Source organism: Neopsephotus bourkii, unplaced genomic scaffold (genome assembly GCF_033783945.1).
Source record: "Neopsephotus bourkii isolate Nb327-2 ecotype Australia unplaced genomic scaffold, CSIRO-AGI_Nbou_v1 NB_1655, whole genome shotgun sequence".
Taxonomy (NCBI): domain Eukaryota; kingdom Metazoa; phylum Chordata; class Aves; order Psittaciformes; family Psittacidae; genus Neopsephotus; species Neopsephotus bourkii.
In genome coordinates this window covers 6,275,826-6,299,949 of record NW_026902129.1, presented here as the reverse complement: position 1 = coordinate 6,299,949, position 24,124 = coordinate 6,275,826, and the positions used below count along the sequence as shown (strand labels likewise).

The 24,124-nt window shown below is 43.2% G+C and overlaps 1 protein-coding gene across 1 annotated transcript in view; it reads right to left on the bottom strand.

Annotated features, from left to right (window-relative positions):
• The window catches only part of ADCY1 (adenylate cyclase 1), a 142,673-nt gene extending 118,763 nt beyond the window's left edge, over positions 1-23,910 (bottom strand). Inside the window, exon 1 of the mRNA XM_061375002.1 lies at positions 22,672-23,910. Within this exon, the coding sequence (XP_061230986.1) occupies positions 22,672-23,340 (669 nt within the window). The 5' untranslated portion in view covers positions 23,341-23,910. The remainder of the gene's footprint in view (positions 1-22,671) is intronic.
• Positions 23,911-24,124: the final 214 nt, after the last annotated feature.

The window sequence follows — 24,124 nt, the reverse complement described above, 5'->3', positions numbered from 1 at the left end:
TTGAATGGAATAGAATCCACAGTGCAAAAACAGTGATACCCCCAGCATGTCAAAAGCATGAGCTGGTTTGGCACTCCCTGAAGCTGGGCCACTGCAAGGTGCAGACAGCGTCTGTCCCACCACTGACTCCATCTGAGGGGCTGCAACAACTGCAGCCAGCAGCCTGGCACCATGGGAATGATGATCCTGCTGGTAGCAGGACCAGAGTGGCCACTGTGCAAAGGGAAGGCCAGTTCATTTTAATTACTGGACTGAATAGACAGCGCATGGTAACTGTGTGATGATTATAGGTGAAATTACCACTGTAACAGTCATTTTTTAACTGTAAGATATGCAGAACTATAACTGCAGCTAGTTTTTGTTACACTTGTAGATCACAGTGCATGGCTTCCCACAGCCTGACCCAATTCAAGGGCCTCTCTTTACTGAGAGGCCAGCCCACTGTGATGTAGAGAAAGCGAGACAGAGAAAAAAATAGGCAAGTGGGAAGTAGTTTCCAAAACCTGCTACCAACAGCATAAGCATCAGTAAAATCTCTAGGAAAAAGCTCTACTGAGAGCATCCCTGAACGTGCCCCAGGCAACAGGCACAGTGAAGCAAACAAAATTCTAAGTGGATAATAGGCCATAAAATGAGTTTCTTCGATAATTAAACATACCATACTCTTGACCATGATCTCCATGTGATGTGGAAGTCTAGCTACCCGAATATGTATGCAGAGTGCTACACTGACATACACAGAAAGCACAGAGGAAGAGATGAGCAAAGATCTCCCTCGGCTGTTGTACACAGAGCATATACCTGAGGTGAGTCTCGCTTCATCCCAAGCAGAAAACCAGCAGAACGCTGCAGTCCTCTAATTCAGCTTGCTTAGATGCTTCCCTTACACCACTTGCAGTTTGAGCTCAGCTTTCCCTCTCTGCTACAATCCTTTTATATTGTATTTGCCCTCACTTTCAGCTGTGTAAATCTCTGTTTATGACATGCAGCTGTGGCCATTCCTCAAACCACAAGGAGAAACTTGCTCTGGAACAGATAGATCAGTGCTGGAGCCACACACACAGAAAACCCTTCAACAGGATTAGGGGTGTTCTGCTGGAGCACTCATTCCCAAAAGCACACCTTCAGAGGGAGGTAAGGGACACACTGTCACAGAGGCTGGCAATAAAGGCAGAAAGAATTCTTTCCAGAAGACATAGGAAGCTTTTGAACAGATGGGGACAGTTTTTTACCTTCCCTGAAATCACCTTCTTTCTAAATGTACATACATGTACCTTAAGGAAACATGGATGCATTAATGGTGTGATTACTGTGATAATTTGTTACCCTGATTCAGTGCCTTCATATTTACCATCAAGTATAATGATACTTGGCAGGAGGCAGGGACCATCTCTGTGGTTTGCACTAGCACACCACCCAGCTAAACAAAACCCCAATGCACGTCTTTGCCGAGGGACTTTTCTGATTAAATTTAGTTTTCTGGGCAAAAGTGCTAAAGAGATGTTGGAGAAAGGAGACTGGGAGGTTTGTGGGGGTTGATCTGCCTGTCTGATAAAGCTCTGCCTGACCCTCCATTCACCTTTTATTTCTCTGCACGGCATTCATTTGCATAGGGGTTACTAATGCAAGGGGTAGTGCTATATACTCTGACAGTCGAGTAGGAGGCAACTAAGGAACAGCCTCTATTTTAAGATAACCTACATGCCATCTTGTCTTTCCTGTATCCTAGCTTAAGAAACCTCCTCCTTTCAGGAGTATACAGACAGGCCATAATGCTGCTTTCAGGTGCAGCCAAAGCAAATTCTAAGAATATTCCTTGTTCTTTTTCTAATGGGAAAACCTCATACTGAAGTAACTCATCCAGACCTCCAGTTCCCACAGATACTTCAGTCTTCTTAGTGTGAAAACTTAGCATGTACTTCTCATATGCTTTGTCTTCAGTGACTGCTAATGCTCCGGAAATCCCCAGCCATGCTGCTGTATTGCTTGTGCTCATCTGTGTGATTAAGAACAAAAACCTAAGCTGTGCAGCTGCAACCACATGATAGCCCAGCTACAATCCCTCCTGGTAACACAGATAGCACTTATCTGCGTGATTCCATCTGATCATATCTTCCTTTCTCCTCTGTGTATGACCTCATCATAGCAAACTATATTGCTCCTGTTACGAGCATATGGCCACAGGAAAAGTCTTAAAATGCCTCTTTTGAAGTATTTTCAGAGTACAAATTCAATGACAGTGAACGTATTCTGGGGTGATCTGTTAAATAGCTATAATCTAACACAGAACTAGCAAAGCAAAAAACATCAGGGGTAGATTTTCAGCTTATATACTGGAGATACAGTACACTCTGGATCAGGGAATAAGGTTTAATTCATAATTGGGGAATGTATAAATAAATCTCTCTCCTGTTTGGGTAAGCTCTCACAATTAACACAGCACCTACCAGTATGTTTTACTGCCAGCGCCTGGACAAACAGTTGCACTATTACAGTGATACCTTTTTAGTATGCACTTGTGATTGTCTTTTGGTACCAGTGGTTCCTATCTTGACCTTTGAAACACAGTGCCTTACTGCAGTCTAATAATTAACAAAGGCCAATCACAAACTGACTAGTTGTGCAGTGCACAGCCAATGTCCACATGCACACTTAGGGAGTTACCAGCCTGCGGTGCTCATGGAGACGCTCATGGGTACCACATCCATGAGGATCTGTGAATCACATCCTGGGAAGCTGCCACAAACTTCCTACACAAACCAAGAAGCTGATAAAGTTCTTTTTGCACTGCTCTATCCAGTTTCAAGAGCTAATGTCTAGAGTTAGAGGCTGAACTCTACTGTGCAGAGTTGCATGACTAGGTACCTTTTGTATGCTTTGGCCCAAACTGAATTCAACACAATCCTGAAAGGTGTTCAGGGGACACAGCTGGAGCAAGATTGTAGCAGCTTCTACAGCACAAGTATTCCAGGAGTATCCATCTCAGGCCCAAGCTGAAAGCCCAAGGTTTTTTGTTACAGAACAGGTAGAATCAGGTGCTCCTCTGCAGAAGAAAGGCATTTAAACCCTTCCGTTTGCTGTGCCCAGTAACTGCCCAAGGCAATAGGGACTTGCTGAACTATTTCTATTTGCATTCATTTGTACTTCACAGCCTGTACATGTCCCTCCTGGAGCCTGACAAATGGCAAGTGATTCCTGAGTCAACATTCATCAAACTAAGCCCTACTAGCGAAAAAAAAGGTATTTCCTGCCTATTCTTAGCACTTGCTTCTATGTGAGCCACAGCTTCCATCAGCATCCATGGCTTTCAAAGCATCTGCTAGAAAAGGCCTGGTGGTAAAGACATTACTGTGAAGCAGCTGAAAGCAGTCAACCATTGTCTGGCTTGGGTGCCAACCCACATACATTAAGGTGCCTCATTGTCTCTAAAATCAACCTTGAGTCTCTGAGATTCATCAGTACATGTGAGGATGATGTAGCATTCAATATATAATATAGTCACCACCATGGCTTCAATTACTTCTAAAGGGTTATTTAGTTTTCACAGATACCTTTACAGATTTATGCTTAAACGTCTTTACATTTACTGACCAGTTTCATGATGAGACCCGAGTAGGTCACTGCTTCTCTGTGCAACAAGCCTAAGATTTTGTTTCAAGCCTCAGAAGTTAAAATGCTTTAATCCATGAAAGACTACAAGCAGAACTTGAAATCTGTGCTCTACTTTTCCTTAGGCTTTTCTAGTCAAAAGCGCCAGTGAAATCAGACGTCGAACATGCTCCTACAGAAGGTCACAGGCTCTACTCCTGTACTACGGATTTTCCAGTGTGCTAGGCTTCTGTTAATCATCATCTGAGCAGCCTGAATGAACAGTGAAGCTAACATTTGTAGCTGAAGGAGGAAATAAATGCAGAAAATAACTAGTGTTTGTTTTCTATCACCTGAGGAAGAGAGAATGAAAGAGGTGCATATGGAAATAGAGAAAGAAGTATTTAAGAGGGAGTGAAAGAAAGAAGGAATGAGGGAATGAAAGAAAGCCAGCAAGCAAGAAAGAGAAAACAAACTAAAGGAATGAAAGAAAAAGAACAAAAAGCATGAAGAGGAAAAAAAGAATAAATAAATAAACAGAAGGAACAAAAGAAAGAAAGAAAGGGATGGACAAACATAAAAAAACAGAAAATACCAGGGTCTCTAAACCTGCATGAACTAACTTCACGGGAGACAGTCTTAAATAAGCACAGGTTCTCATCTCACTTAAAATTAGTGAGAAAATGGAGTAAGTCTTTAGAATGTACTAATGAGTATATATAATTAAAACAAGCTTCTAATCTAGGTCATTGTAGTGTGCAGTACTTGGATATGCATGAATGCATTTGGTGCAGAAATCAGGAAAAGTTATGCAAATATAGATGAGGCCAAGTTCTGCTTCATTTTCCAAATTACTGCACCTAAAACACCTCTTTAGTTGCACCAGAATACTGCATAGTGTTACCACAGTATTAACCATGTTCTCTCCATCTCACCAAGACTGTTGACACTGCAGACATTGAAAGTACATTGCCAGAAGCACACCTAGAAATGATTTTTTGCATCTTTGGTTTGGACTTGACTTTTAATCTATTGACAAGTCATTGAAGTCCAGCCAAGTCAATTAATGAGCTGTTTGTCTACTACATTGATTACACCATATGCGGGGAGGGTTTGCATACTGTCTGTTGGTCCTGCATTAATACTTAAATAGGACATACAAAACCCAAGCTTGTAACACTGACCACATGCAGTGGCGATACAACCCTAACAGAATCATAGAATGGTTTAGGCTGGAAGGGACCTTCAAAGCTCCTCCAGTTCAATCCCCCTGCAACGAGCAGGGACATCTTCAACTACATCAGGTTGCCCAGAACCACATCCAGCCTGGCCTTGGCTGTCTCCAGGGATGGCGCATCCACCACCTCTCTGGGCATCCTGTGCCAGTGTTTTACCACCCTCATTGTAAAGAACCTATTCCTCACATCCACAGCCTACATTCCATCAACCAGAAAATAATCACTCTTCCTACAACTGAATGGTAATAAAACCCTCACCTGAGATTTGACAGTGATCTTCCAAAAAGCACACTGCATTGAGAGGGGCTGCACATCAGCCCCAGGCTGGGTGGTAGAGGAAGGACACTGCTGCAGCACATGAAGAAATCTGCCAGCTTTCTGATACCACCCGGGTCAAATTTGCAATCCAAACCCCATTTAAAGGCCAGGTGTATAATACATTTCCCTGCTTTACTTTCAAATAGTCCAGACCCAAATGAGGACAGAGGTATTTTTACTTATGGGGAATATGATTGTAAATAAAAACGTGCTTAAATGTAAAATAATCTTCCAGCAGACAGACAAATGCTTCTGCTTGAGAGCACAGTGTTTAGGAAACAGCAGGCCCTTTAGTTGCCCTGGAAACTATATTTGTAAAGGGCCACAACTTATATTGTTCTGGAGGCTTTTAACATTTGCATCAAAGCTTCAGAAGACAGGGACTGTCAGTGAGTATTTATTCACCCAAAAAGCAAACTTCACCTGAAGAAGGTTGAGTGCTGTATTTTTTTTTTCTCCTGGCTGATAAATGATCTTTCCAGAAGGACACAAAAAAACCCCCCATGGAGTTTTACTATTGTGATACGCTTACGGGAAGTCAAAACCAACACACTTAGGATGTTACACTTGCTGAGCAGGGTTACACAGAGAACCTGAAACCAAACAGAAGGCAAAAAATAAAAGGAACACCAGCAGTTTCAGTACTGTCATTATTTTCTGTTCAGTGCTGTTCAGTAATGACCCTGAGGCTGCATCCAGCAACCTCCATCAGGTTAGGACCTACTCTGTAAAGAAAATCTCCTTAGAAAAAGTGTTAAATCCAGAAACCTGTAACTAATCAAGCAGGAAAACTCCACGTCTGTTCAAATACTTAACTGCAAAACATTCATAATATTAGAGAGAGCTATTATTTTTTCCAGGAACTCTCAAAAGAAACCCAACCCTTCAGCTGCTACCAGAGCTTCACAAATTGAAGCTGTACAAAACACCAGTGCAGAAAGAGCCAGTACACTTCCTACTGTTTTCTGAACTTAGATACTGAAAACTAGTCTATGGACTGATGCTCATACTCAAGCAAACCCACCACTGAAGTCACTGGCTAAACTGCTTGCTCCAGGATGAAACAGAACAGGCAGAGAGATCTCCTTCATCTCTTCTAATTTCTGCATTAATTTCTATTCTTGAGAAGTGTAAGGAATGGAAGCTGCACCAAGATGAATTCCTCCTTTGAGGGTCTTGCACAAGCAGGAGTTGAGGACAAGATGCAGAAATCTGTATTTATGGGCTGTGTAATACAAGAATTCAGGAAAGAATCAAACAAAAGGAGACCTTCCCCTAATCATAGAGATGCTCAGAGGCGAGCTGAAGGAAAATCTTCAAGAGGTCTGTGCAAGAGCACTAACGAGGAAAAGAGACAGACAGAATGAGAAATTAGGAGTCCTCTGACTCATTTCCTTTGGGAGGGAAAAACTGAATGAAGAAGGACAAAAAATAGAAATCAGGCAGGATACTTCTTTCAATAACTTTCAGAATAAATATGCTCTTTGTGTAGGCGATCGTACACTTTAGCATTTACAATATTCAAATGGATTACTCAAATAGCACAAAACAAGCACAGCGGCAGTTTCACAAATGAGAGCAGACAAGAGGAGGGTAATGGTAATTTTTCACAATGTTTTCTCAAACAAAGCCACTTACATTCCTCACATCATAAACGTTTTATCTATTTCGGATCATTTTGACTTGTTCGGCCAAAGTATGGTTCAACCACATGCCGTCAAACAACAGCTACAGATAAAAATCCATAATGTGCATGGCAAGGTTCTTCTAACTCACAGTGGTTGTGAAGCTGCTCCTGGGAACTATCATCAGTTGGCAACAGGTTACAGGACAGCTTTCCTTTTCTTTTTGGTTTGACTAACCATTGACTCCCTCAAGCTTCCTCTCAATCAGGCCAGGTACATCTTGCACCTATCCCTTATGTCATGAAGCAAAAGGAAACCAAAATCCTCTGCAGGTAAACCAGTGTACTGCCTTCAAAAAGCCTGTTAATATTTCTTTAGAAATGCCAAAGAAATACAAATACTCAGCTTTTAAGGACCATATTAGTTTTTCAGATTTCATGTTTCTTAGTGTTGGTTTCTTACCATTATAAGAATTAAAATATGATACACTCTGGCACAGTTCCATCTTTATCTCAACGTTGTATCTGGGATACAGAATTCTCATGAACAGCCTTTAAAATGTATGGCTGGTTTCTTCTAAAACCATGACGAAGAATCATTAAAAAACATTTGTAGCTTTACTTTGCCCAAGAGAGGCAAAAATGAAGTGAAACCATTCTGACTCTTACTGGAAAACATATAGGCAAATAGATGTTCTTGGTTGTGTACATTCATATCATTGCTTTGGGTACACAAATATCAAGACTTTTAGCTACATCATATGCAGTTAATAACAAAGGTACTGAGGCAAATACACTGAAGAAAAAAGTTTAAGTGGCTCGTAAGAATACGCCATTTAACTGCAACACCAAACTCCTCACTCTTTTATGACCATCCTGCCCCAAGTCACACAGACCAAGGGAAAAGATTCACCTCAAAGTAAGTGAAAGGAAGAGAACACGACAATATGGCTTAGCCCAGAGCAAATGGAAATATTTTCAACTATTCCTTGGGGCTGTATGATGCTTAAGATGAAGCCTTGTCTTTATGGAATTCCTGTCCCAGACAACGGCAGCTGGAATCAGAAGATGCAGTCTACTCTGATGGATCTCTGAGTCTTGGAAAATCATGTTGCTCCTCTATCTCTAGCCTCTTACCTGTTGTTCTCCATGTCTAGCAGAGGCCAACAGATTGCCTGCTTTTTGCACACTTGTAAAGCAAGCAGCGAGTTAAGAAGCTCCCCAAAGTTGACACCTGTAGGCATTACCATAACATCAATGGACAATAATAATAATACAAGCTGAATTTCAGAGTAGAATTTGATATGTAAGGTTTGTGAGTAATCCCATGTTTGCTTTGTGTTGGTGCTTTCTCAGCTGCAGTGAGAAAACAGTCACTGAAAAAGAAGTATCTTAAGCAAGCAGGGCTTCCTTGAGACACTGCTGCAAAGTGAGGCTGGTTTCAGGATATACAAGTGATGGATTTCATAGCACTGCATCATTCATTTCCAGCAAGCCCTCTCTTGTGTTTTCCATTAATTTGCTGCAAGACATCTTTATCTGAATACATGCAACAACAGAACTGTGCAAGGCCTCTTCCTGAAAGACACTGCAAGACAAATTTAAACATGCTGTGAATCTCCTGCTCTTGACTATGACTGGATGCAGCAGTGCTGAAAAGCACAGACTGATAGAAGGCATCATATTTGTTACCAGAATTAAGGGGTTTTTATTTGAGTGCCTGGCTTTGTAACTCAGGTATTCAGAACCAAATAGTATAAGGTAGAAACTGTATTTTGAATGCAAAGAAGAGAATGTCTATATATTCTGAAAGAAGTAACACATCCACATAACTTTTCCATGCTAACATGCAAAGCCCATTGATTTCCCATGTCAAAATCCCATACAGTATCTTCTATACTCGGCACCAGACACATCATGACCTACCCCAAAATTAAAGGGTTCCATGATTCACTGATTGAGTCCACCATACTGGTTATAACCATAAAACTTCTGTCTGAACACTGAGGTAATTCTGGGGGCATTTAAAGATAGCAACTTGTAGAAATTCACAATCTTTAAATCAAATAAATAAATCCTGTATGTTTCCAGCCACTTTAAAAGTCACTTCACTCCTCTGGCACCATCTAACAAACTAATCTCTCTATACAAATGGCTTATGTGAGGAATCTTGAAACACTTTTAAAGGCTTTTTGAAACAAACGCATGATTGTTGGTCCTTAACGATAATTTATGTTTGCAAATTCCTTATAAAGGTTTGGCACTTACGGTGAAAGCTGTTCCAAGATCCATCAATGAAAGGTATTGTTTTAGTGGCTAGACTAAATGAACCCAGCCTTTAGTCGTATCACCTGATTTACCTATTTCCTAAACGCCTGTATGTAAATTAATGCACACACAGTTAGCTATAAAGTGAAAAGCTAGGTTGCACTGACAAAAGATGTCACTGAGCTAATGCTATTCCCACTTCACATAGCAGTGAATGTTCACATAGCAGTGAAGACGACATGGCTGCTGTGACAACATGGGGACATAAATCAACAGAACAGTAAAAAGAAGCATTTCTGGCCTTTTTCACATTGATTGCTCATTCCTATTTCCAGCCTCTATGCCAGCACAGAAGTCCAGGGAGGTGAAGACTAGTGAACTCATCCATGCAGGAGCCCATCCTGCCAGGCTGGTTCTAACCTGCATTATCTCCCTAGTCTGTTCAGTGCAGGTCTTCAACTGTGTTTAGGTGGTGAAAGTTGGTGAACAGGGCTGCATAGCCACATCTATGGCACTATTCTTTTCAGTGACAATGACTTAAAAAACGGCCTAAGTGTAAAACTAAGCCATTAATATCTGCTTTAGGAAACCCAGAAAGAAATAGCTGGCTTTTAAATTATTTGTCTAACCCTAATCACTCACCTATGGGACTTCCTTCCTACTAGACTCTGGATATCTGATGACCCTGGAGCCTGAACAAAGCCTACTCACTGCCTTTCAACCCTAGAGACTTCAGATTCCTGTTCAGAGGGCTTTACGTGAGCATTAAACATCATCACACCTGCTAATAGTTTCCAGGTTTACTATTCAGGACTTAAACAGCAAATGTGATGGTGTCAGTAGTTATCACCAGGCTCTGTTACCTCTCCTGTTACCTGACCCATGTGCTAACACTTTTATCCCACTTTATGATCCACAGAGATGAGATTACAGCACAGAATGCCATATTACCAAAAGGAACCTGGCTGTGTGACAGTCTGTAAGCTCATGCAGTTAATCTTGACTGGCAGATTCCCCAAAGCATGCCTCAGGTGGAACACCCTTACCAAAGGCACAGCTGACCTAGAATGGAGGGAATGGCTCCATAGTGCAGAAAATGAATGCACCAGAACATGGTGCACCAAGCCTTTTCTGAATACAAAGATTTGTGTTGCAGTGTCCTTAAGTCAGAGGAGAAAATGCATTAGCTGGAGTTCCTGTTCTGTTTGTACACACTATAAAGCTGGCACAAACATGAGTTAGGGTTTGTACATGGAGCACCCCAAGGGCATCATCAACAGGTTGATGCAAAAAGTGGTTTGCATCCTGTCTTTGGCATTATGTTCAACTGACACAGACAGTCTTCTGTGTTCATCAGTTTAATAAGGACTAGTTAATCTGTAAAACAGAAGGTGGAACCAAGCCTCTGGTGTTATTACGTATTACGACTGTTCAAAGGAAGTCTGGTATCTGGTCACATCTCAGTAATTTTGTCTTTATAAAGAGCTCCTCCATTCTTCACCACGCTCAGGGAATTGTGTGCCAGTTGAGAAGTTCACCCCTGAAGAGAGGCCAGGAGAGGTATAAGTCAGGAAGCATTCTACCTACTGGATAAAGACTGAGAAAGCTGGCTAGACCATATCTTTCCTATGGTACTCCTCTGTCACATGAAACTCCCCAAAGGAATTTAACCTAAAAAATGCTCAGCCTACAGACTGATAATACCAATCAACATCCATGGTTGTTGATTCTGCTGCATCTATGTATATAATACAGTGATATTCTATTACATCTAGGCCACCAGTAGACCTTTGACACCTACACTGATTCCCAAGAAGCTTTCCAAAAGGAGAAAAACAAGTATGAGATTTCCAGATGCTAGAGAGAGAAATGTTTCTCCTGAGGATGACTAAATTGACCCCTAAAGGTTTTTCCTTCTTCAGCTACTCCAAGATAGCCTTCTGCACATTAGCTTTTGAACTACTGTACCCAGCATTTTCCAGATGACTTAAAGAGTTCCTTAAAGGAAAAATCCCACACCCTCAAAACACTTTGCATTTGTTGTAGTGTGCCACAGGAGAAGCTCATGCTGTAGCCAGCATCTACTTACATGCTGCACTGTAAAATCTGTTTTCCAAGGTTTGTACCACTGAATAAAACCATCTACCCTTAGGACTATGCACAGGAGGATTACTGCAACTCAGCAGTGCATTATAAACCAGCTTTAGGATTACTTTTTGGTTTTGATCACAACTTCAGAAAGTTTCTCAACTGTCTTTGCACAAAGTAGCTGTAAGTCTTTGATTTTTTTCAGGATTTTCTTTTTTTCATGAGTAGAACGGCAGCAACTACCATACACAGGGGAAAAGAAGATAGCACCTGATAACTCCCTGTGAAGAGGTTTTCTTTGAGAATGGTATATAATGGATTATATAGGTGTCAAATCCTTACCTCTACAGAGCAACAGCAACTTTAACTAAACTTCAAAAGACAACATCAGGGACATGTGAGACATCTTGTAAGAAACACAATTTTTCCCTAGTTTAAGTATTAAATCTTTTGCCCAAGAGAAGTTATGATCAGTAGCAAAGCTCTTCCTAGTATGCAATCATTCTGGAGAGATGGGTCTTTCTGCAAATGATACCACAGAGATTTGGGACTAAGGTGCATGACTCACTAACTGAAAAGACAGATGAAGTCTTGAGACCGAATGCTGTGTACCCTTAGGGAAATGAGGAAAGATCCCTTGTGCAGTCATCCCCATCCCAAGAGAAGGTTCCCTTTCTTGTTAATCTGGTTGATGTTCTCTTTTGGGGCAAGTTTTCAGTAGAGGGCACTGCATCAGGAACTGCAGCAGTCAGCACAAACTGACGGACTGGTTCCACAAAAGCCACAGCAGGAAAAGGAAAAAAAGCAAGCAAGTAAAACTGGTTTGTGTTTTTCTTTAAATTATTAGGTTTTCTGATGATAAACGAGCAATGCTACAAACATTGTTAAGGACAGAGAATAACCACAGCCTTGCTAGTGGTTACCGCCCATTTCAGTACTTCTGTTCATCTTAGCTGTAAAATCCTGTCCTAAGACCCAAGCATAAGAGGTGCAATTTTATGTCCCCTGCCCACAGGTAAGCTAAGAAAATCCTACATCTTACCCTATACGTTGCCCATCAAATAAAGATATTAACCACACATAAGATTTGCACTGAAGTCAGCAGGTATTCAGGAACTTGTTCACGATTCTCTTAATGCTTTTGTCAGACATGAAACAAGGCTCAGAAATAATGCTGAGAGATAAAAAAAGCCATGACAAACAGTTTTATAAACCACCCTTTTATAGATATTGAATTTAGCAATGGCAATGGAGCAAATGGAGCTTGTTCTCTCCTCTAAAACACCATCATCCCTTTCAGTGAAGGATATTCCAGGAGCTGTTAGAAGAAGAGCACGCACTCTCAGTTAGAAAAGCACATTACCCTCCTCCCAAAGCTGTTTCAGCCATTGCGTTAATAATAGCCGATAATGTGAAGTGCAGTTCAGAATAGGAATCCCCTCTTCAGGCTGTGCTCTCTTCAAAGAGAAAAATCAGACTAATCTCTTTAACAGTGTAAGTCAGGAGAAATGGACTATTGATGAAGCAGCTCATTTGGACTAACAGATGAGGCAAATTAACTGGGCTTCAATCTCCTCAATCTACTGCTGCCTGAACCAGAGAGAGGGCTGCACTGAGAAGGCCAAATAAACTGAAGTAAGCTTTCCATCTGGGGAACTCAAGCACCTATCATTCACCACTGTCATGGACATAGCTGGTGGTGGGAACAAGAAAACCACATACTGAACAAGGAGATAACACTTGTTTCTCTGTTTTGAACAGCATCATTACTCCTTCTATTTCAAAGAAGACAAATAGAGCACTTACCACAGCTAATCCAACTATAGACTTAAACCTAGACTTCTTCAACTGCCACAGCCCCACTACGGCCCATCTGCATTAAACCATCATGGATCAGCAGAGACATCAGCACAACAGTTGTAGAGTATCAGGAATCACACAGGCCACCTGTGAGGAGCCATTCTCTATGTCCAGGGCACAGCATCGAAGCTCTGAGACCCATAATCACAGATGAGGAGTAGCATCCAAATCTTGTACAGCCATGACAGCAGTGAACAGGAGTCTGCAGAGCAGACTCAAGGGACAACCTGCAATGGTGGGAATTTGATCCTGATATAGCTTCTGTCTCTTAGAGGCCTGTTTGTCCGTAAGAGGTTCCTTTGTGCCGCCATTACTGCTTTCATGTCGTAAGGCAGACAGACCTCGATTTTCTTACATAGTTCACATTAAATGGTGTGCCCTTTTAGTTAAATCCTTCTTGGATGAAATTATGACTGAAAGAATTTCTGGCACACCACATGAATCTCCCCAAAGCCCTGTGAGATGTTTTTGGTGTTTAAAAGTGAAATTAGGCTCAGGCCTTATCATCTTTGGTTGAACATCAATCAATTTACTTTAAAGCTTCATTGTGCCACATTGCATTTTTTACAGATAAACTGTGTACAGAAAGAAATACATTCTTTACTTTGAAGACACAGGACTAGTCTCTTAGAACCACAGAATGGTTTGGGTTGGAAAGGACCCAAGGGGGTTGGATCATCCAGTTCCAACCCCCTGCCACGGGCCAGGACACCTCACGCTAGAACAGGTTGCTCCAAGCTCTGCCCAACCCGGCCTTGAACACCACCAGGGATGGAGCATTTACCACATCTTTGGGCTCCCTGTGCCAGCACCTCAGCACTCTCACAGTAAAGAATTTCTTCCTTAGATCTAACCTGAACTTCCCCTGTTTCAGTTCAAACCCATCACCCCTTGTCCTGTCCCTGATGAAGAGTCCCTCCCCAGCATCCTTGTAGCCCCCTTCAGACACTGGAAGCTGCTCTGAGGTATCCACGCAGCTTCTCTTTTCCAGGCTGAACAGCCCCAGTGTTCTCAGCCTGTCTCCATACGAGAGGAGCTCCAGCCCCTCAACTTTGTATGAGCAAATTTCCAAGCTCTGCTCAAGCACGGTATTATTTTTCAATCTGTTGATACTTCAAATAGAGTATGTATTTCTTATAAATCTCTTTTACAGCTGTGTTTTTTAGTGTTATTTCACTTCATACTTTTGTGGGGTAAATAATTACTGTCATCCTCTAAAAGAGAATCATAAGCAGATTTATGGAAGTCAAAAAGTATTTCTCTGCTATTATAAGCATATGAATGAGCAACCAATGCAAAAAGAAAAACTGCCAGGTTGGCTATAAGCACCCCTTATTTGTATGTGATGACCACTGGAAAGAGCAGTTCATTTTGCGTTTACTTCTATAAAGTATTATAGGATGCACAGCCGCTTGTTACTGAATTCAATAATGAACACCTTGCTCCAGAACAAACATCTGAATGGTGGAATACTGTTCTAAAAGGTTTTTCGTATTAGCCACCCTTAGTGACTTCTTGCAACATGCACCTCTGGACGACAAAGGACTGCCACAGCTAAAGAAATAACTGTGTTTCTCACAGCTTTGTCACTCTTTAATGCCTGGTTATGCCACACCAGATCTACGTTTCTGGGCTTTTCACTATTTCAAATCCTGCTGGAGAGAACAGCTTTTCTGTATATAGAACGTGTTTGCTGAATTTGTTTCATTCAGGAATCAGCTCATGTGGGAAGATCACAGAGGATTATTCCTGTATATATTTATTGTACATTTATACTACACTGAACTACGTATGATTTTATATATATTATATTGGGTTTGGCAGTACTGGGGAACGGTTGGACTTGATATTAAAGGTATTTTCCAACCTTGCTGATCCTATGATTAACCTGCATTAGAGGGAAGTATTCTGCCCAGACTATACTTGAGTAAATGAAAGGTAATGCAGTTGTCTTTGATTACTCCAAATACAGAACAAACAGGTGGACAGAGTAGCAGCCATGCTGTTTCCTCAGATTCCTACAGCTATGTATGTAAAAATCCGGAGCAAAGCCAGTTTATTCCATGAAAAGTTTCCCAGGGGAAGAACACAAGGAAGGAAATCGGGATTTTTAAAACAAAACACATGGGTTACAATAGGCATTTTGATGGTCTTTCAGACACATCTGTCATAGCAAGCCAAGGGCAGAGCTCAGCCCCAAAGCCTCTTCCTTCACTTGTAGTTCTGTCCCCTACCCAACAGCGAGGGTCTTGCAGGAGTTAATACTTCCCAACTTCTTCCTGTCAGCAATGTTGGAGAGTTGTAACCTGGAACGTTTTAAGATGAAATATTCTTGTAATGTACTATGAATTAATCAGAACATGAAAACAGCATGAAACCACACCAGCCCTTCGCCACAGATCCTAACACGTATTCCATATTGGCACAACCAAGAACTTACAAGCTACAAGAACCACCATGATGTTCTGGCTCATCTCCCTCTTTCCATACATTGCACCCACATTTAGTTATATTTTAGAGTACTTTATTCCCTTAGGGAAGACAGGAGTTTATGGCCTTTTGAATCTAAGAAAGAACAAGACAATAACTGACTGCGATAGACAGAAAACATATATGCTGACTGATGCTTTCTGAAGTGGGAACGGTAGAGTTTAGCATGCAAGAATGCAATGCATCTAAACTGACAAAATGAGAGAAGAAAATACTAGGAAAAAACCTTCTGCTCTAGTTAGTAAGAGCCACATAACACAGATATGCAAACATTCAGGGCTGTGTTTAACGCAGATGAAAAGCAACTGAAACCTTCGCTAGCTGGATGGTGTACTACACCAGTTCTGTCCAGCACTACAATAGTAACTGGGGAAAACAAGATGGAGAAAAACATTGACAGAACTAGAAGTCTGGATCCAGCAGAAATGGCTGATCACATCCAAATATTGACTATTCTCAAAGTTTTCTCATGTGACTTTAGCACTGAATATATCCAAAATTACATGTTCAAGAAATAAGGAGAGACAAAGAAAGAAAAACTAAAGAAGAAACAGAAACCCTCAATAACTTATCCCATAGAAGCCTCAAAGATCTCTAAATACAAACTGGGAGCCCCCTAGTGCAGACCTGCTCAAATATATACATAAACTGCTTTTTCACACAGTAAGTATGTAAACCAAATACAGTCCCCAATTACTAACATTCCATGCAATATTTTGCTATTAACCAGGGTCTAGAGAATAAAATGTTACCATTTTGTAATGAAGCCACTGTTTAGCCCAGTTTGTTAGCATTAAAATGAAAGCAGTGAAAAGACTCATGGAAACAGTCTAAACTACATACCTATTAACAAGGACTGCAACCATACAGCCCTTTAATACTGTATTGACATTGCAATGCAGAAAGTCATAAGCTTTGTTCCAATTCTGCAAGACATCTGGACTGACTGACTTGTTCTGGGCTAGAAGTTAAAGCTACACTTTTTCTTTTGACCTCATTGCACTTTGTTTTACCTGCTTTAAACATAAAACCATTAACAAATGGCTTTTTTATTTCTAATTGACCAGATGTCTGTAGCTAATTGTGTTACTTTTACTTATCTTTGTATGTTAGCACAACAGCTTTACTACAATGTAATGATGCAGTATCCAGAAACATAGACCTGTGGAAACATAAGAGAGGCCTTGAGATGTGAAGCCAGAGGAAACGTTGTAGAGGAGTACAGGCATGGAAATGCAAAGATGGAGAACAGGCTTGGTATTGAAGACAACACCCGTTGTCTTCAAGACAACAACTTATAAAAAAGACTCACCAATGATCAGAACAAGTATCTAAACATGTATAAAAGGAACCACATACAGTAGGTCTGAATACAACATGGAGCTGTAGACTAATAAAGAAAAATGCATGTTAGCAAACTTATAAAGATGTCCCCAGAACACAAATGTTTCCTAAAGCAAAGAAAAAGACACCATTAACATGAACATCTTCTTTCCAGTGAAGGACTCCAGATACTGCCAATACAGGCACCACCACTAGCAGAATGAAGGCAACAACCGTAACACTTGGAGAAGCCGGGGGTAGGGTGAGCACAATGTCAACGGAAGAGGGTAAAAACTAAATGACTATATAACTGTGTTAGCTGTGTTACTATTGTTAAATCAGTTCCTTCACAGAAGCTCTCTTTTTCTTCAGGAATAATGTGATCTAGCCTATTAAAAACTCCTGAAGTAGTTGGTTAGGATTTCAGTTATATTATAAAAAAAAAACTTCCTAGCTTTATATAAGATGCATTTGCTCTTTGTCCATGAACAAGACGTTGAGCATAACAAGGCTTTAAGATATGTTAAGAAATGTCTGACAAGTCAGTCAGAACTTACCTTTAGCAAGCTCAATGTACGTTTCCAAGCAAAAAGTACAGAACGGGAGAGGACATTTCTATGGGAAGTTTCTTCCAAACGAAAGGTAGAGAATAGGGAAGGAAGAGGTGGAACCAAAGAGAAAGTCACCTGCATCCTTTTGGCACATATTTATTCACTGGGCTAGTTAAGAGGCACCTGGTCCATCATGCGGACCCACAGGTGTTAACTGCAATACAACAGTAATACACCAGCCACAGGTGTCCACAAAGGTCTGGTGAAAAGTCATTGCAAAGCACTGCCACCAAAAACATTCCAATTATTGTAGAATTTGGAACATGGTGACATTCATTGGAGGGAAACTACATTTTCCTCAGGCTGTTAAGAAAACCAATTACATTTATTAAGTTATTTGGTCTTTACTATTTCATCAAGTCTGCGTGCTTCTTGCTGGTTTCCCAAAGGCTTCTTGTTTCTCAAGCATGCAGCACCATCAGCATGCTGTTATTGTTTGGAACCCCATGAAGACTAGCAGTGTCAGCAGTGTGCAGATTCGGGAAGCGAAGAGCTTATTAATCTCTGTGTGAAAAAAGACACTGAGCTCTGCATTCCATAAAAAATCCTGTATTTCAGCCCCTTGGTAAAAGGACTGTGGTCAATACCTGGCAATCCCCATGCACAAGTGAAGATTAAAACCCCATTATAACTACGAACAAGAAAAAGCTTTACCATCTTTTAATATGAGCTAAATATCAACTTGGATTTAGGCACAGATACTGAAAATCTCTAAGAGCAATGGTCCCAATGTTTAAAAAGAGACGAAAACAGTGAATTCGAACAGATTTTAAGTGCATTTTAGGGTATGTTTGCAATATTGGAGATATTCTTGATACTAATATTTGAAAAGCATCACTCAGAATGAACTAGGACAGTCCCTCAGCAGTACTTTATATGCATGAAGGAGAAAACCTGAGCTTTGCACTGAATTATAACAACAATGGTGCTGAGCTGTCTTTTATTTGCAGCCCTTTTCATCAGGCTGCTAGACTCTACCTTCTGTGTGAGACAAAGGTGTGGAGATAACAGATCTTTCAGTGATATGTTCCCTAATTACATTTTTAACACTAGCAGAAATAATATTAACTTTGGTGCTAATGATGATTCCTTATGACATTCCAGACTACTGCCACAATAACCTGCAATGAGCTAAGAAAAACATAAAGTTGTTAAGTATTAAATGATTTCAAGTACCTCTTACCAGTTTCCTCCATGTTATCCTTTTCATAGTCTGCCCATTCCCCACTACAGTTTTGGTACTGGCTGAACCAGTAACGCTGATAACCATACAAATAGATAAATACAGGCATAAAACCAGTTTTAAATACAGTCTGAAAAGATCTATAACATTTAGTACACCACACTGTTAAAAAAGCCCCACACTATTTTCTTCACTAATTTATGCTAGCACCTTTCTTCCTTCTGCTCTCTGTTCTTCATGTTGGAACTTCAGTCTTCTCCCAAGATTTGGTCTTTCACAAGGGTTTCTGTGATGTGTGAGGGCGCTTTGTTGGTGTATGATTTGCTTTTGAATTTCCTTTCCCTTTTTGTCCCCCTTTTTAAAAAAGGGGTCAAAAATGCTTAGAGGCACAACAAAAGTTATCTAACAGTCATGAAGCTGCATATGCTACTACTGAGTAATTCCTGTGAGCAGCCTTTGCCTTTCTCACCCCATCTGGCCTTAATGTCTCTTAACACCCACTCACTGCACCACAGCAAAAATTAGACTAAGCTCCTTGGGGCAGGGTTCTGCATTTCCATAACTGCTCTGAAGCACTAACATACATCTACAAGATGGTGGGGAAAAAAGAAATGAGCAAACAAACACAAGACTAGAATTGAAGCTGTTAAAACTCGATTTGTAGGGTCAGATGCCTGTGGACACTTTGTCACATATGGCACGTGCATTTTGTTCCATGACTCCAGTGCAGCGACAGAGCCCAGCTAACATGACCAATACGCTATTGGTTATATACACACAACTGACACCCTTAGCACAGTGTCAAAAAGACATGCAAAACCAGTTGTGAAGTCAGCACACCTTTTGCCATGAACTTGGTCAAGGCAGCCCCAAAGTTCTTCACATACTAAGAATATTCCAGCTATTCATATATGTATTTTATCTATTGCTGCATTTCTCTGAAGAAATGGTCAGGGCAGGTTAGCGGATCAGCATACTGGAATCTTCCATTTGATATAAAAACAGATACTGAGTGGAAAGATGAAGCTCAAGTTCTGCCACATTACTCTCATGGCACTTTGGCTCCCTGTACTTGCATTCCTCCTCTCCTCTTGCTTTTTTATACATACCTGTGTCCCAACTCCAGCATGACATGACATCTAATGGTAGAGAAAGCTGGAAGATGGGAGCCTATGATCTCCACAAAAAAACACTGTGGTGACAGAAAGCAAATTAAGTGCTTTACTGTGTAAACCCAGTAACAAACTTCTCCCACAATGAACTTGATCTATTGATTTTAATATGCTGAAGTGTTTGTACATTTATATGAATGCAAATTTTAAGCATGCCATGGGACCTACTCCAGATCTGATTCAGCATTATTTGTCATCAGTGAGGTTTTCAGCATTCAAGGATCTGCATATGGTGATTCCTCAGATAACATGGAATAGAAGATGTGCATCCAGAAGTTCACTTCAGAACAAGCCCATTAACTTGACTATGCCTGGTTTAAAATGGGTTGAACTTGAAACAACGTGAAGTGCTTGCTCTTGCTGACAGCATCCAGCTTAACTTCAATGCAAGTTGAATCTGTGCTCCCTTAAAGCTCAGGCTAAACAAAAGTAAGAGTGGTTCCCTACCTGAATTACCCCAAAATCAAAGGCTTCCTTAAATAAACACAGCCTCAGTGGTTGGTGCACGTGTTTCTCCATTTCTGGATACAGCAGGTTTCTATTTAAAGATTTAAATTCACCTGGTTTATTGGAGCTAGGGGCAAAAGGTTGGGAGAAAGAACAGAGCCATCCATGCTACTGCAGCTCTGCAGAGAGCAGTCCTGCCTCCCTGAGAGGCCAACTGCATGGTGTGTTTACAAGCACTGGGATGGGCATGATCAAATCCAGTGGCTGGGAAGCAGATCCGGACTGCAAGTCAGCATCCATCCTAGATTCCACAAAAAAGGCTGAGCTACTCTCAGGCCAGGCAAATAAAATTCAGATGATGCAGCCTTTACAAGGCTTTAAATTTCCAACCATTGTGAAATTGTTCCTTGGAAATGAGAACAAACATCAACTTCTGTGTGAGGGAAGAGTCCCTTCCATACACAGAGAGTCTTCAAATCAGATGACTTTTTGCTTGCAAACGTGTGACAAATCAGTGTATTTCTGTGCAACACAGGTTCATAGACCAGTTCTTCTGCTTGGCTCAGAGCTGGTTTCTGCCTCCTGTTATCAGCAAAGAAAACAGCCCTGGGGACTGCATACAAATTATTGGAACTACTTTGGTGGGAAGGAAGAAGATGATGAAGAAGAAACATAAGTGTGTCTCATCAGCCACTAGTCAACTACTTCTAAGGATTTTTAAGCCAGCTTCTCGCCTGTTGAATAGCCAAGTCAAACCAGTGTGAAGAAAGGGAGTTAGCACATTTCCTCTCCCCTAAATGTTTCACACTCAAGTCCTCGGTTAGATTATTTAGTGAGCAGACCTTGCTGTCAGCTTCTTTATGTCGCTCATCTAGAACAGCAGGTGCCACACTGAGCTGCAACTTGGCACCAAGGAAAACCTGCCTCTGTGTCAGGGCAGCCAGGACAACCTGGACTCCCACAAGCACTAATGGGTACTCCAGTAAAAAGAGCTGCCTTCAGCCCTACTCAAAGAGAAAATATTCTAGTGGTTTTAGCATCCTTTTGGATGCTTTTAAGGAATGCTCCTCTCAGTGCTCCTGCATTTCATCAGCTCTCCCTCTCATGGAAACTCTAAATCACGCATTTAAAAATAGACCATCAGATTATCTGGGTAAATCATAAAGCTCAGCTTATCTCTCTCTTCCCCTTCAAAATATACAATTTATTTTGTCCACCAGCTCAGCAGCACGAAGCCAAGAATAATCCTGTTTGTCTCAGTAACCCCACTATTTTGATTGTCCCTGTGTATCCCCAGTATCTGCATGGATGTCACACTGGGGTGTGTGTGTCTGTGCGAGCATGTACAGCGGAGGAAGGAATTCTCAGTTCTGGACACAAAGGTGCACAATTCTGCTTATGGCAGTGTTTATGGCAGTGTTTATGGCCGTGCCAACTGTGTGTGTCCTAGCACCACAACACAGCCTTACCCAGCCGTGGAGAATAACACCACAATTCAGCAGGAGTAATGTACTAAGTACTTCAATTATGCATTAAATTGTTGTTTAACACCGATCTGGACCCCAGAACCAGCGTGCTTCCCCTGAGGGCAGACATAATCAATGCCGTGAGAGGGAAGACGCAAAGAAACTGCAATTTCTCTTTCCCACACCACATAAGCAGCAAACCCCAGCTCCCAGCCCCAGCGTTTCCCATACACACATCTCCTCATCCTCCTCCCCCTGCCAGTGCGGCCCATCAGGCCACGGGAGCCGGAGAAAGCCCTGCAGGGCTATAAATAGCTACTCGGGAAAGAGCGGGGGGAGAGTGCAGCAGCACGTTTCCAAAGATGCTTGCTGCAGAGGGAGGTTTTGCTGGATTAATTCAGAGGGGAAAGGGAAGCGGCAGGAAGTTCACTGACACTGCAGGTAATGCTTGTGGAGAGGGGGCAGCAACTGCCCTGGGTGAACTGGAAGGGGAACGCCTCGCTCCATGCGAGAACAGCAAGGTGGGCTTCTCCCTCTGAGTGTCTCACCTAGTTTTGCAGAGACTCCCCACGCCGAGATGGGTCCACGGCGGAGAGAGAGAGCGAGGGTGCGAACCAACTCAACCCAAGCACACACAGCTTATCGCCTGTGCCAAGTTTGGTCCTGAGTCAAGCGGTGCTCTTTACGCACACCGGATTTGCACTGACTGTGCTCCTGCCCTGCCCCAGCGTGGGAACGGCAGTGCAGGCTCCCCTGCCCTCTCCCCTGTTTCCCTTCGAGACACAAAGCCGCGCGGTCCCGTCTTGCCGGAGCCGCCCTATTCCCCCCTTCCCGCCCTCTGGAAACTTTGGGGAACTCCAGCCACCGCCTGCAGCGCGGTGCGTGCTCGCCCCTTCCCGACGGGCACACCGCGGGGGCCGCTCCGCGCTCCCCCGCCCCGGGCACGCACCGCGCGGCTGTGCAGTGCTGCAGTGCCCGGCCCGGCCCTGCCTCACCGTCCTCCAGAGCCGCTGCCGCTTGGCACTGACGGAGGTGGCGGTGACGATGAGGTGGGAGACGGACACCACCAGCCCGAAGACGATGGCCAGCAGGGTCCGGACGGGCAGCAGTGAGTAGGAGACGAAGGTGACCAGCATGAGCTGCCACATGCCCTGCTCCGGGGTGTTGGGGGGCTCCATGCCGTAGGCGCCGAGCGAGAAGGGGCAGCAGAGAAAGGAGAAGGTGAAGCTGAAGAGCAAGGTGAGCTTGACTATCTGCTGCAGCTGGGTGACCTGCAGGTACTTGACATTGGTGACAATGAAGAGGGAGAGGAAGATGATGCAGTGAACCGGGTGCGACCCTTTGGAGATGGTTAGGCTAGGGCCGGAGAGCAGCTCCACCAGAGCCAGGCTGGCGGTGAGCACGATGAGGACGGCCAGCGCCTTGAGGGTGGACGTCTGCTCCAGCTTCAGGTTGTAGCTCTGGAAGAGAGCCTCCAGCTCCTTGCAGTCAAACTCGTCCTCGCAGGCGATGGCATCCAGCAGCAGCAAGGGAGGGGGGTCCCCCAGCCCGGCTCCCGCTCCCGCTGCCGCGGCAGGCGGCGGTGAGCAGCAGCAGTGACAGCACTTCTTCCTCTTGGTCTTGACTTTCTGAAACGGTATTTCCTCCATGTCAGTGCCATTCATAAACCCCGGGGAAGAAATGCTCCTCCTGGTGTCCCCCGCTGCCGCTCCTCCGCCTCGCTGCTCATAAAAGAGAGGGGGGCTGCGAGCAGGAGCCGCGGCCGCTCGCCCGCCGGCAGCCGCAGCTCCGCGGACGCGGGCACCGGGCTCAGCCCGCGGTGCCGGCAACCGCCCCCCTCCGCTGCCACCGAGGAGCCGGGGATGGCTGGGACGGCGGGAGAAGAGCCTCACTCGTGCTAATACGCCAACCTTCCTGCCTGCTGTCTCTCTCTCTCTCTCCCTTCAACCCTCCTCCTCTTCCTCCTCCTCCTCCCCTGGTGCTCCAGGGATGTTAATCTCCTAATGACACCAAAACACCATCCAAAGGTTTGAAATCAAGAGGAGGGAGGGGTGGGGGCAGACGGTGGGTGGAAGCGGAGGGAAAGGGGAGTGGGGGATAATCAACAGGCGGGTCTCCCTTCAGATAGCGCTGTTTGGAGGAGCGGGAGCTACAGAGAGACGGGTGGCAAACGGGCTCGCCGGGAGTGTGTTATATTAAAACCCCAAACAGACCAAAATCGAGCAATAAACAACAAGGGGGGGGGAGGACCCGCCAATGAAACCCAGCCAAGGACTGTGCTAAGAGGAGGAAAAGTGGGGCAGAGGGGCCGGAGAGAAGGCGGGAGGCAGCGCAAGGCAAGGCGATCCCCTTCCCACGTCCGAGAGCATCTCACCGGGGCTGGGGAGGGAGAGGCGCCTGCGCGCCGCTCGCTTGGGAACCCGGACACGTCCCCGCCGGGGCACCGCG